The 13,646-nt window shown below is 39.5% G+C and overlaps 1 protein-coding gene across 3 annotated transcripts in view; it reads left to right on the top strand.

Annotated features, from left to right (window-relative positions):
• Positions 1-13,646, top strand: part of LOC138733825 (ubiquitin-associated protein 2-like) — a 112,757-nt gene that overhangs the window by 49,872 nt on the left and 49,239 nt on the right. For all 3 annotated transcript variants that reach the window (XM_069881311.1, XM_069881310.1, XM_069881312.1), the window contains exons 6-8: positions 1,338-1,415; positions 11,282-11,336; positions 12,520-12,623. In XM_069881311.1, coding sequence (XP_069737412.1) covers positions 1,338-1,415; positions 11,282-11,336; positions 12,520-12,623 — 237 coding nt within the window. The remainder of the gene's footprint in view (positions 1-1,337; positions 1,416-11,281; positions 11,337-12,519; positions 12,624-13,646) is intronic.

Raw genomic sequence — 13,646 nt, 5'->3', positions numbered from 1 at the left:
CCTTTTATGGGTGGGAGAACCCGAAGATGTTCTCATCTTCTCATAAGGGGAATGAAAAGACTGGGATCATTATTAATCTCTAGCATATATTACTCACATAATCCAACCAAAGGTGAGTTTCTCCAACAGAGATAATTCTTTGTGAATTGAAACATTTGAAAATTTGCTGCAGTTTATACAGATGCAATAATACATTGTGCAAAAGCAAACTGATAGTACGAAGTTTGGTAGCATCACATTAGGTCACCATTTCATACTCATTGCTTTTTTTCTTTAAGTTTTATGAGCAGCATCAAAGCTGTATACATTGCCTGTAAGGGCCATAGACAACACTGACAGATGAGCAGAGAAACCAGAACGAAAAAAATATTTTAACTTTTTACTTACAAGCAGGAAAAATATTTACAGTATTAGCCAACTCTTCTAATTCATTATTGGAGTATATTCAAATATTGTGCCAGTGAAGACATTGTGAATCTTTTTAGAATAATGTCAAGATAGGAAAAAATACTGATAAAACTTGCAGCTATGCTTAGAACAAATTGAAATCGGATCCATCAAAAAGAAAGTGAAGGGAAATTTTTTTGCCAGAGCCAGATGCTGCTTCTCTCATTTTGTAAACTGGAATTAAAGATTTTTCAGATGGTTACCAAATCTTGATATTCTCTTTCCAGTTGTATGTCCAAGCATTAATGATTTTCTTGCTGCCATTAGGAGAAGTTGTGCAGTACAAAATCTCAGCAGCATTTTATGTGGCCAGTCTTTTTTTTTTCTTCTTCTTCAAGGAGCCATCCATCTTTCAGAGTGCTTTCTCAGGAGTTTTCCACACAATAGTTAAGTTACAGTGCTTTTTTTAATGCCTCACCTTTACCCAGTTGTCATCCCTTCTGATTTAAACACAGAGGAGAGTTATTTTAAGTTTCCCTGATTGTACAGGGATGTGGTATGGGCAGACAGGAGAAGAGTTGGTGTTCTTGGTTATTCCTTATTCTTTCACTGTTGCCACCCAGTGCATTACCAAGGAAGTGTAGTATAAGGCAGCTGTATTTCCTACCTTGTTAAAGAGGTGAGTTGATAATTTAATAGTGTAGGCTGCACTTTTTGAACAAAAACCAAAAAACTCTTCTAAGATATTTTGCTTCTTACTTGTCTAGTGCAAAGTAAACATTACTTGCTTTTAAATAGGCCCTCAAAGAAGAAGTGTGACTGAGATCTTTTGACAAGCCCACTTTACAATCTTGCCTTTTTTTGGGGGGGGGGTGTGTCAGGTTAAGCAGATGGCTCTATTGTCTCATGTATGAGTCTAAAGTTTCTCTTAAGCTGTCCTCTCTCCACAGTCAGAGCTGAAGAGAATGGAATGGACAACAGTCAAGGAGACAGACCTTCAGACCGTGGGAAACGTGGCCGTGGGAGAGGTGAGATGGTGGCATTGGTGTGGAACTGGCACTGATTTCATGTCCTGAAATGGAACTCTCACATTTATTTCTTTAAATGCTTCTTTTTAAGCATTTGTTGGTTATACTTTGATTCAATAAGCACTTAAGCCACCTTTAATTTAGGTGCATCCTTCTCCCTTATCCCTTGTTACGTATTGGTCTCAGACAACTTAAAAAAAGTGACAAAAAATCACCTTTATGGTAATTTCCTGTGTAGCAGGCTGATGTCTTCTGTCTGTGGAGAGCTGTTTTCCCAGATTGACTCATGCCAGCCTCCTGTGAGTGGGAATGCACTGAGCTCCTCAGGATGTACTATGGCAGCAGGAGAGTACAAGATTCCAGCTGTAGGGCTCTTGAGGAGGAATTTGATGTGTACTCGTGCCGTTTTTTTGAGGGGGATCAGGTTGTCAGGCTTGCCTTCTGGTTTTGGTACCCAATCAAAGAAAGTACAAGCCACTTTAGAGGCTTTTTGGTAAGAGAAGGAATTTGGCATGGAAGAGAGGAGAATTGTGGTAAAAGAATACTGTGGAGTCTTGGGTACAACTCTGATCCTATTGTGTAGAAGAGATAGGAAAGATGATGATGGATTTGATGTAGAATCAAGGGATGCTTAGTTGGTTTGGATTTTCACAAGTTGGAGTGGGAAAAGGCTTGTTTTTTTCTTAGAGCAGGAGGAATGAAAATGAGTAAAATAGGTACAGCGCAGATTGTGTGGGGAAGTGGATATTAAATGAGTTAAATTGATAAATGCACAGCAGAGCTATTGTACTTCATAAGTAATGTCTGCCTTCAAAAGACTTTCTTCTCTTTGGAATATCCAGTAATGAGGCATTCAAAGACAGGCTCATCCAACTTCATTGTCTCCGGATCTGCCTCTTGAAGGAGTGGAAAGATGCAAAGACATGTAGCTTCCAGAGGGTCCAAGAATGACTTGGTTGTGCATGTGAATCAGCAAATACCACATGGTGTGTGCAGACAGGTTAATTTCAAATGCAGTCTATTTTCTTGTTTTGTAACCTTATGAAAAATACACTGCTTTTTTTGTCAGTCCTGTAGCCCTCTTGTCTGAAAAGTCGGATTGGTTGCCCAGTGTGCAATAAACCAATATCTACATCACTAAGAGAGAAATTGTTTATTCAGATTTGCACAAATCCCAGGTGCTTGGAGTTTTTTCCTCAAATCAAGCATGACTCAAGGGCTTTGTTGCCTTCATTTATACACAAAGTTACACAAAGCCATGCATTATTTCATAGAATCATAGAATCACCAGGTTGGAAGAGACCCACCGGATCATTGAGTCCAACCATTCCTATCAATCACTAAACCATGCCCCTCAGCACCTCGTCCACCCATGCCTTAAACACCTCCAGGGAAGGTGACTCAACCACCTCCCTGGACAGCCTCTGCCAGTGCCCAATGACCCTTTCTGTGAAAAATTTTTTCCTATAATGCATGTGATCACATACTTACATGTAATTATAATAAATGCCAAGTCATTCCTTGCACCTTCTGGACATAATCCAAGGGGGTCTTTAGGGGTGTGTAGTGGTCAGTACTCCACAGATTACCTGCCGAATTCACCCATCGGCCAACTCCTCCCAATATCCTCCCAGTTATTGGCTCAGTATGTCCATACTGCTGTCTTGGAACTTTTTAATTTGCTTAAGTTCTCAGTTCCCCATTGAAAAGTCATGCTGATAAATTACACTATTATTTCCCAAAGCCTAGTCTCTCTTATCTATAGAAAACCATACAGCCATACAGACTTTAGTCTCATACTGCAGAAATTACAAAAGATAATCATTAACTGGGTCTCCTGCCTGTCTGATGATCCTAAGATATTTTTAAGATATTAAAAAAATCATAGGCTTTTACCAACACTCTAAATGAATATCATATGTCTGAAACCAAAGCACTTAATCATCAGATCAAACTACAACTCTCTCAGTTCAATCTACAACTACCTGAAGGGAGGTTGTAGAGAGGAGGGAGCTGGCCTCTTCTCCCAAGTGACAGGGGACAGGACAAGGGGCAATGGCCTCAAGCTCCGCCAGGGGAGGTTCAGGATGGACATCAGAAAAAAAATTTTCACAGAAAGGGTCATTGGGCACTGGAACAGGCTGCCCTGGGAGGTGGTTGAGTCACCATCCCTGGAGATATTTAAAAGTCGGGTGGATGAGGTGCTGAGAGGCATGGTTTAGAGGTTGATAGGAATGGTTGGACTTGATGATCCTGTGGGTCTTTTCCAACCTAGTGATTCTGTGATTCTGTGAAACTGACACATCTGACTGAAGAAATGGGAACAACTTCAACCAATTTATATTCACTGGCTTAGCATACATAGTATTACTGTATCTCTCTGTCAAATATTTTAGACTGTTGATTCACATGAACAAAGTATCTTAATGAAATTTTCTCAACTCTCTGCGATAAACCCATTGAACAACTTCAGGATCGTTATAAGTGTGTGTATTCTGTGGCAGGAAATACCTAATTTAATTTTATAACACAAGCTCTTGAAGTCTGCAGGGACTTGTATAAAGCTGTGCAATTCGCTTCTCAGTATTTCAGGGATGCATGACCTTCTTTCTTTGGAAATTAGTAGAAATAATTTAAAAAAGCTTTCTGCCATTTCACTCAGTAGTCTTTTCTGTTGTATAGAATAGTCAAATGTAGGATCAAGTACTTCAACTGAAAGTAGATTGCTGGTAATCACCACCAAACTCTTAGAAATGTTTTATGCAGTGTGTGTGTAGGAATCTAGGCATTGGATGCAAAAATAGGGGTCAGCTAATATCTGAACAATGCACTGTCTCTCTATTTTAAGATACCTTCTTAGGCTGGAGTTATCTTACCGGCTGTTTTCTAGGGGATGTTTTGCTGGGCCACTGTATTACTGCTTCAGTGTAGAACAGCCTAGTTTTAAAAAATGATATGCACTGAAAACAGCAGAAATGGGATTGACATTGGAGTGATAATGTGCTGTTTACCGAGAGGGAAAAACCCTGATATTGAGTATTTCAGCCTTGATGCTGTAGACACTAGCTTCCTTGTGCTTGTGATCTTCCATTAATGACTGTGTGACATTCCTTGCAACTTTATAGTCCAGTAGGTATACAGTATACAAACATCACTGGTTGCTGGTTTGCAGGAGATCAGGGATTTGAAGTAAATATGCATTATTGTCTGATTAACAGAAAGCAAGAATGCATCACAGGATGTGTTTCAGGACATGTCCCAGCTGGAATTGCTCTGCCCTTAATCTTTGTTTGCTAAACTGAGGGTGTAAACTTCGGCTTGGAAAGGAGTCAAGGAATTTGTTTTTTAAAGAAGTCCTTCCCATCCATCTTTCTGTTCAGAACTGAATTTCTTGAATGAGCTTAATTTAGATGTCAAAAATGCTATAATGGTGATGGAGAGTAATTGCATCAAAGTGATTATATTTATGTAGTCAGTATTGCAAGGGTTTTTAACTGACTGAAATAGAATCTTGTGAAGTAATTATAGAGAAAGATGGTTATGTCTTTAGGATTGTCATCTCTAGAAACGTTTCCTCATTTGTGTTTTAATCAGCTGCAGCATTATAGACAAATTGACAAACGTTACAGGCACATTTTTTTATGTTGCTGTACAGTTTTGTACTGTTCTCACATCTTCAGTTTTGAAGTCCAGGTCTGGTTCTCCCACTGTCCTCCACCCCATGTTGAAAAGGATGTGGTAGAGCTAGAAAAGGCTTTTGAAGGTACTGGATTGACTGCATTTATGAAGTGTGAAGAACAAGCAGAGTAGAACTTCTCCACCTGTAAAAGAGAGGGCCAAGTGGATGTATGGTAGAGATCTGTAAAATTTTTTAGGGAAGGCTCTGTGGGGAAATCAATTGATTGCTCCAAGCAAGTATACAAATAAGGGAGTATTAAATGAAAACAGTAGGTTCAAAATTAACTTACAGAGGTGGTTCATCATACATGTAGTTAACCTGAGGAGTTCCTTTCAATAACATGTTGTGGGTGCTGAAAATTTACGCAGGGAAAGACTTGACAATTTCATCCTGAAAACGAACCACATCAAGAAAAGGAAAAACCACTGAGATTTTTGATGTATATAAGTTATCTTTGGCTGAGGTAGCCTGAGCCACAAATGGTTGAAGACCAGGAGTGTCCAGAGAAACTGCACTGTGGTTTCAGTTCTTGGTACTCTTCCTTAGATATCTCTTTGACCACAGATGATAATGAGGTAGCAGGTAGATGAACTTCTGGACTTGATTCAGCATAGAAATTGTTACAGATTCATGTGTAGCAATTCTCCTGGTTTGCAAAGTGAAAATGGATTTATCCCTTTTACTTCTGTTGCTCTGTTCTCTTCCTCTTCATTGTTCCAGAGCAACAGAAGCATGCCATAAATGTGGACGCTGGCAAGGTTTTTTTTTTCTAGCAAAACAGATAAAAATAAAAGGGAAAAGTATTATGTTTTAATTTTGGATGTAAACATCATGACAAGGAGCCTTTCAAACTTCTTTGTTTTTTCTTCTGGATGTATAAGAAAATAAAGCAGCTTACCCTTTTTGTAAATATATGACTATAGTCCAGTTTGTATTCTTGTTTTTTAGATAAGAAGTATGCTTTCCTTGAGAAAATTGAGCTTCTGTAGCCATAATTGCTTGTCTAAACATTTTCTTGTTTTAAAAGTTGACATGGGATATATTTTGGATTTCCTTTGCTGGAACTAGTAAGGATGTTGGCTTTTCTAAAATGTGAATGCAGAGCAGACCTTCTGGAGGTCACAATCTGAAGTCTGTTTAGTTTTGCTGTAGTTGGTTCTGCATTAGTTAAGAAGCTGTGTGTGCTATGTAAAATTTTTTGAGATTACCCAGAACTTAGCTTTAACATAAGTTACTTATTTTCTTTTAAACATAACTTTAGAGTTGAAAGTTTTCTACACGTGCTTCTAAAAGTGCTTACTGGAGTACATGCAGTATATAAAACGGATCCAATGCTGCTAGCTTTAGGATGACTAGTAAGACAAAGCTGATTTGAATTATTAAATATAACTTCAGTGTTTATTTTGGTAGTGTGGAATACCTAGAATACAAACTTTTTATACTTAGCCTCCTTATCTCTTCATAAGCCCTAAGCCTCTGTCACCTTGGTGTCTGCTGGGAGGTTGGCTGGCTCTGCATTTCCAGAGCAGAACCAGGGACATTCAGTTACTGTGTAGTCAGAGATAAGCACAAACTAGGGTGTTGCCTGCCCTTCCAGTCTGCATTTCCTTTTCCTTTCATCTGTTCTTGGGCTTCTTTCTTAAGCTTAAAGCTTTTTCATCTATTTTAAACCTGTAAGTGTGAAAAACTGAGTTTTGAAATAATGCACCTGTGTTGCAGTGAAAGAATTTAGGTCTGCAAGCTCAGCTAGCTGTTTTTTTCTACAGAATAAGCTATTAAGTTAATGGGCTAGGCCCATCTGAGTTGTGCTACTACACACTTTTCTCATGCTCCCACAGTGTGTGTTTGTTTTGGGGGAAGAAACATTGTGAATGGGAGGAGCAATTCTTTCCATACATGGATGGTACCAGTGAAGACTTGATTGTGTGATTTATGAGTGTTTTGAACTCCCAGTGGGTTTTAGTGAAAACAGAAAATCTCGCCACCTGCCTAGGTATAAATGTCGACTTCTCTAGAATTTATTCCAGAAAAGAAAAATGTAAATGGAGTAAGTGATGGCTAATGTGAACAACTGAGGAAGATGTGCTGGAGAGCAGGAGAAAAAGCCCAACAATACACAGTTGAACAGAATTACAATGTTAAAGGAAACAAAAACATGTTTTAACTAGTTCATTGTTTAAAGTGATAGAGGTAGTAGCAGGAATGTTGATCAGAATCACCTTTAAACATAGTTACCCAGTCCTGGTTTCCTGGAACAGAAATGAGTAAGCAATGCTGCCTTGATAATTTAGACTGTTTGTAGATCCAAGTTTAAAAGGAACGTGAAGAAATGTTACAAGGCTTTATATGAGGCAGGGCAGTAATTTTGTTCTTTGCCTGATGTCCGTCATTTGCTTTTGTGCTCAACATGCTGATTGCAAGAAAATCTATTCCTTTAGACTCACTAGAAGATTTAATGAGTTACTGCCAAGTAATTTGTTCTCTTTTTCCGGGTAGGTAAAAAAGTAGATAATAGAATTGCTGATTGTGAATTACCACAGGAAAAAAAAAATTAAACATTGACCATTACAATCTAAACCACATATACACATCTTTTAGAGTAGTGTTAAAGCTATACTGCGGGCATAAAAGATTTCACTGTCATGCGTATGCTGGGACAGGCGGGCGATGCCTTGGCATACCCATGATATTAGCAGCAAGCACAGAGCAAACGGCCGGTGTTCTCATGCTTGCTAGCTTGGAATCTTTACCAAGACCGGTGAGTTAAGAAAAGAATGCATTATATGGAAAGCATGAAGATAAGGGGCACATCTGTGGTAAATAGTTGGATGCACTCTATCGCTGTAACTGTGGGATTCTTATAGATGGGAATTCACTGGGGTAGCTGCTGATTGGGTACAGAAACACTATATAAGGTTTTGCGTCCACTCAATAAAGTGATCTCGTTTGTCACCTCATGGACGGGGTCCGTGCCTCAATCGCTACACTATACTTTTTACATTACAAGCATAACCTGGCATTGCTACTGGGAGGAATTGGTCCTGTCTGTCTCTTGGTGTACTTTAACCGTATCAGAAGATTAATCAAAGTTTAAAACTAACCAAGACAAATAAGGAAAAAGGGAGCAGGCAGCATGGTAGCTGGAGACAACAGGCATTTTTGGCTCCTTATCCTGGTGTAAAACTGACTAGTTTTCTGGCATTTAACAATCAGGCAACTGGTTCAGAGAGCTGATTCAACAGTGAACTAGTAATTTTGTTTTCTGATAGTGGTTTTGTGCTCACTCACTGGTGCATGCAAAACTGTCAGTGCCGGAAAGAGAGCAGAGTTTGTGATCATTGGTGAGGAAGACCTCAGTTGTGATAGTTCTGATTTAAATGGGTTTAAGTTACTAAGGGATTGCATGCTCAAAATTTGGGTCCCTGCTCTGAATTACAGTGTGAGGCTTCATTTGCTCACTGACCTTTTAGTCACTGGTAAAAAGCATCAAAAGTTTGCAAATACCTGATGGGCATTCATAGTTACTTCATGACTAACTTCTCTATGTTAGAAGACTGTGCCTTCTAATTGTTTTAAGGCCATGTTTTAATTCTCACAACTGAGAGAGGTAACTTGTCTAGCACGAGAATTTCAGAATATATTAGTGACCTGGTTGTGTCAAAGAGAGTATTGGTCCTTCCCACTGGCATCTTGCATTGACAACCCTGTGCAGTGCTACAGACTAGAAGTCTGGCTAGAAAGCTGCCTAGAGGAGAAAGACCTGGGGGTGTTGGTTGACAGCCGACTGAACATGAGCCAGCAGTGTGCCCAGGTGGCCAAGAAGGCCAATGGCATCTTGGCTTGTATCAGAAATGGTGTGACCAGCAGGTCCAGGGAGGTTATTCTCCCTCTGTACTTGGCACTGGTGAGACCGCTCCTCAAATACTGTATTCATTTCTGGGCCCCTCACCTCAAGAAGGATGTTGAGGCTCTGGAGCGTGTGCAGAGAAGAGCAACGAAGCTGGTGAAGGTGCTGGAGAACAGGCCTTATGAGGAACGATTGAGAGAGCTGGGGTTGTTTAGCCTGGAGAAGAGGAGGCTGAGGGGAGACCTCATTGCTCTCTACAACTACCTAAAAGGAAGTTGTGGAGAGGAGGGTGCTGGCCTCTTCCTCCAAGTGACAGGGGACAGGACAAGAGGGAATGGCCTCAAGCTCCGCCAGGGGAGGTTCAGGCTGGATATTAGGAAAATTTTTTTCACAGAAAGGGTCATTGGGCACTGGAACAGGCTGCCCAGGGAGGTGATTGAGTCACCTTCCCTGGAGGTGTTTAAGGCACGGGTGGACGAGGTGCTAAGGGGCATGTTTTAGTGTTTGATAGGAATGGTTGGACTCGATGATCCGGTGGGTCTTTTCCAACCTGGTTATTCTATGATTCTATGGTGTATTAGATTCTGTGTCCAAATTAGGATAGTCTTTCAGTGATGAGTACTCACTGTCCCATATTTTGAATTGGCTCTTTGTAAGTGTCTTTTCTAGCTTTGAATTTAGTGCTTTCTGTAACCCCACTGGTTTGATACTTCCCTTTTGTCTTCATTAGAATGCTTTTTGTTGCATTTGTTGATTAAACTTAATTTAATTCAATTTTGACAGAAAGCATACACACAGCTTTATGAAGTTATGGGAATCCACTTGAAATTCAAGTACAGCATTAACTTTCAAAGTATAAAAAAACCCCCACCTTTCTGGCTAGGAGTCTAAGACTATGTGTGGAACTTCAGGATCTACATGATTTCTTTCTAGCAATTTCTAAAATTTTTAGAGGTTCTTACTGCTGTTTTTAGCCAGTAGCTTATTGTGTCCATACTGGTATGGCATCTTACATGTGCCTCACTTTCTAAAACTTCATCACCTGTTTAATATACTAATATTATTCTTTCAGGCTTTTGTGCTTGGGAGGCTGGGGAGACTTCTCTTCTAAAATCTATTTGTTCTTTCATGCTAGCTGTTCCAGCTAATCTCTCTGTACGTAATGTCTGCCTCACTCAAAAATATTTCTGCTTGACTGTTTCTGTTATTTGCAGCTCCCAATTAGTCTTGTAGCTGAGTTTGTAAAAAAACTGTTGATCTCTCGTCTGTACATCATTACTAAATGGTGTTTAATGCTGTATTGATAGCTGTAGGAAGTAAATTTATAACATGTATGGCCTATACAGTGTCCCCAAATAAACTTGCTTAGCTAGTTCTACTCTTAAAGAAAATAATTTACTGGGCTGAAGGATAATGATAATCTGGAGTGCACTGATTTCTGTGCATCTGAGAGATGTGACCTCGTTATGCCATGGATCAGCTTCCCAGATTGGGGATTTTAGGTGGTGAAGGAGAGAAGAGCAGTAGAATAGGTAGACTGAGCAAGAAGGTTCGGAGGCCAATTTACAATCAGTTTGGTACAGTGGGGTCTGGAGCACTGTTTTTTATGGCAGAGCAAAGAGCGCAGCTCCATATGTGGGCTTGGTGAAGAGGGGTGGCGATTGCTGGGTTGCAGTTGCTGTTACCCCTTTCCTAACCTCTGTCTGTCTTTTCTCCAACTGATTGTGAAAAGAGAGCTAAGAGGGGAAAATGTAGAGATATAGCAGGCCTGGCCTAGTGTCAGACTTCAGTTTTCTGTGTTCTTGTCCCACCAAAATTGTTCATGCTGCTGGATGGGAATCCTTTCTCTGCAGGTTTCCATGGTTCCTCTGTAACTAGCAGTTGTCAGCTTATGTAGGATATGGGTAAACTCTTTGATAAAAATGTGGGTAAAGCTATCCTGCTATTTTGATATTTCTAAGAAGATCTTGGAAATATATGCAGTAGATATTTTAGAGATTCAGAAACTCTTTTAAGACTTGGACAATGAACTAGGGCAAGGGGAAGAATGAATGTTGAGGTAGGGGGAAAGGAAAGTCATTAAAATAGGAACTTCCTAAACTGGTTTTACCATGTCCTGGAGGTACTGCTCTTACTCATGAAGCATGTAGTCTTAGATAAACTGTAGCTTACTCGTGTGTGTTAGGGAAACAAATTATCCTGTGAGGAAATCTGGGAAGTAAAGAATATTCAACTTTAACTATGCTAGTTTTCTTCTTCAGCCAAGTTATTTTCTAATGTGACAGACTAGTGATTGGTGGCTCCTCTGCTGTTGCTGTTAAATGGTGTTTTCTCTCCTAGGATTTGGACGTGGCAGAGGGAGAGGAGCAGGGAGGTTTTCAGACCAAGTCATGGGGTAAGAAACATGCAGAGCACAGATTTTGGCAAGGATCAAACTCAGTGGCAATATTAATTGACAATATTAATATTGCCACTGTATGTATTAATATTACTTTATACTTGATAAAACAATATGGATGCAAAATTTCACAGATCTGTTACATGATTAATGGTTATTTTTGTCTTAAACCAGTAATTCTAACTAGACACCCCTATACAAACCTAATGTAAGTTCTCTTTATGTTAATATCTCAAACTTGGAGAAGCTATTTGTACTTATCAGTAGCAGGCATAGGGCGCCTAGGAGGCTGAAAGTTCTCTGTGGTGTGTATAGTTCTAGGTCAATTTAAATATAGATTTGTTTTGGCGTAACGCAGAACATGCAAGTTCTATATAAAACCAGAAAGACTAGTGGTTATTAAGTTTCGCCCATTTTTGAGGTTTCATGCTTTAGCTGTTTGAATCAAAAGAAGTTACTCAGCAGTTCTAAAGTTTGTTCTCAGCTTTGTTGGAATAACTTGCTTAATAGGTGTAGCCTCCACTACTTTCACTCACTGTTTACCTTTAATGACTTTTCACATAATATTAGTGATTTCATGATGAACAGAAGGCTCATTCTATATCTCTAATAATTCTTCTTGTTCATACTTGTAGCTGATAAACTGAAAAAATGTTTTTCGTCAATAAACCTTTTTTACCTTTTAGCTGCATCTATGTGTTCTGGCATTGGTGTCAGGAGTGAGTGCATTCTGAAATCTTACGGATGTTCTGACTCCTGTCCTGCGCAGGTCTGGTGCTCTGAAAGGATGTGATACTCATTTCTCATCAGTCAGTTGCCTGCTGAGAAACTATCAGCTGAAAGAGGCTTATCGTTGTGCATATAAACTAATGCTTTATAAGACTGGGAAGAGTAGGTATGCTGATAACTGCCTTTTCAGGAACTGCTGTTTTGGTTCAGTTTCTCTACATTAATGTTTTTTTTCAGTGTCCTTACTTTTTTCTCCTCTTACTTCTTTTCTCCCATTTTATCTGTGTCTGCTCATAGAGGAAAAAATTTCTTTAGAAAACAAAGCTATCAAGATAAATTATATGGAAATTGAGATGTTAAATCTAATACAACTTCAGCTAAAAATTATGGCGCTTGTGTTCATTGAATGACCCATGTGTTCTCTTCCATTTCTTAACTTTTAAAACTCTAGGATATTTAACCCTGCAGACTATAAGGCGTCTTCTGCCACAGATGGCTTTGGGGCAAAATCAGAGATTTGGGAGACTGGTCAGAATGATGCACATGATGGAATTGGTAAGATGCTTCAAGAAGTGGGAGGATTGGAATGATGACCTGTAGCAAATTGCAGTTAAAATAACCATTCTGTTAGTGTTCATTTAACTTCTGAAAATGTGAGTACATCTCACCTGACACAGATATTAGTTCATTTTTATATCTTAACTGCTACTAATGTGCAGAGTATATGTTGTAGCCTGAATGACTATATGGTTAGAATGAAGGGAAGGCAATTTGCATCTTTTTTTTAGTACTAACAATCCCTTGAGAGACAAAGGGGTTTGAAAAGTTACTGGAAGAACCTTGTATGTGAAGAACTGTTTAGATATCTAAAGTACTGCTTAAGAGCTCACCTAATGTAGTTAAAGAGGGTAAGTCCACAGGCATTGGGCATTAGGGTGTGAATCTCTAAGTAGAATAAGAAAAATAAAAGAAAAACTGTTTACAAATATTAATCCACTTGGTGACACTGGGGTGGCTTTAGAAGCCCCAGCTGTGCAACGCAGGAATGTAAGAATGAGAGTCTCTGGGATGCAGAAGAGTTCCAAGATCTGCCACCTTTGAAGAGAAGAACTATTAACTAAGGCACGAGTAGGCATTTGAATGGAAGCCAAAAGAGCAGTCTACCTCTCTGAAGGTAGAGGCAGCTCTGAGTTTCTGTATGAAGTCTCAAGTGTGAAGTATGGCCTGTCAGCTAAAAGCAGGAGACAGACGTAGTTTGGAAATGAACCGCTTAACAGTGGTCTCATGGCAATTAAGAAATGAAGAATGTGACCTGCTTGTCTGTGATTGGGAAAACAGGTTATCTTGCTGCTTCCGATATTCTGTGACGGGAGGTGAAGGCAAAGGAAACCCAGTGTCAGGATGTCCACTATTGTCCACACTTGGGAACCACTGAGTGATAGGACAGATTTATTTTTTTTTAACTCCAGCAAAGGGTAACTCTTAATGATCTCTTCATTGCTGAAGCCTGCTCAGATGATTTTTTCATAAACCCCTGTGTCAGGTGTGGAAGGAAAAGACTGATTCTGGAGGCTAGGG

The sequence above is a fragment of the Phaenicophaeus curvirostris genome, assembly GCF_032191515.1.
Source record: "Phaenicophaeus curvirostris isolate KB17595 chromosome W unlocalized genomic scaffold, BPBGC_Pcur_1.0 scaffold_35, whole genome shotgun sequence".
In the NCBI taxonomy this organism is placed as follows: domain Eukaryota; kingdom Metazoa; phylum Chordata; class Aves; order Cuculiformes; family Cuculidae; genus Phaenicophaeus; species Phaenicophaeus curvirostris.
The sequence above is the reverse complement of the archived record's forward strand: the minus strand, read 5'-3'. Positions and strand labels throughout refer to the sequence as shown.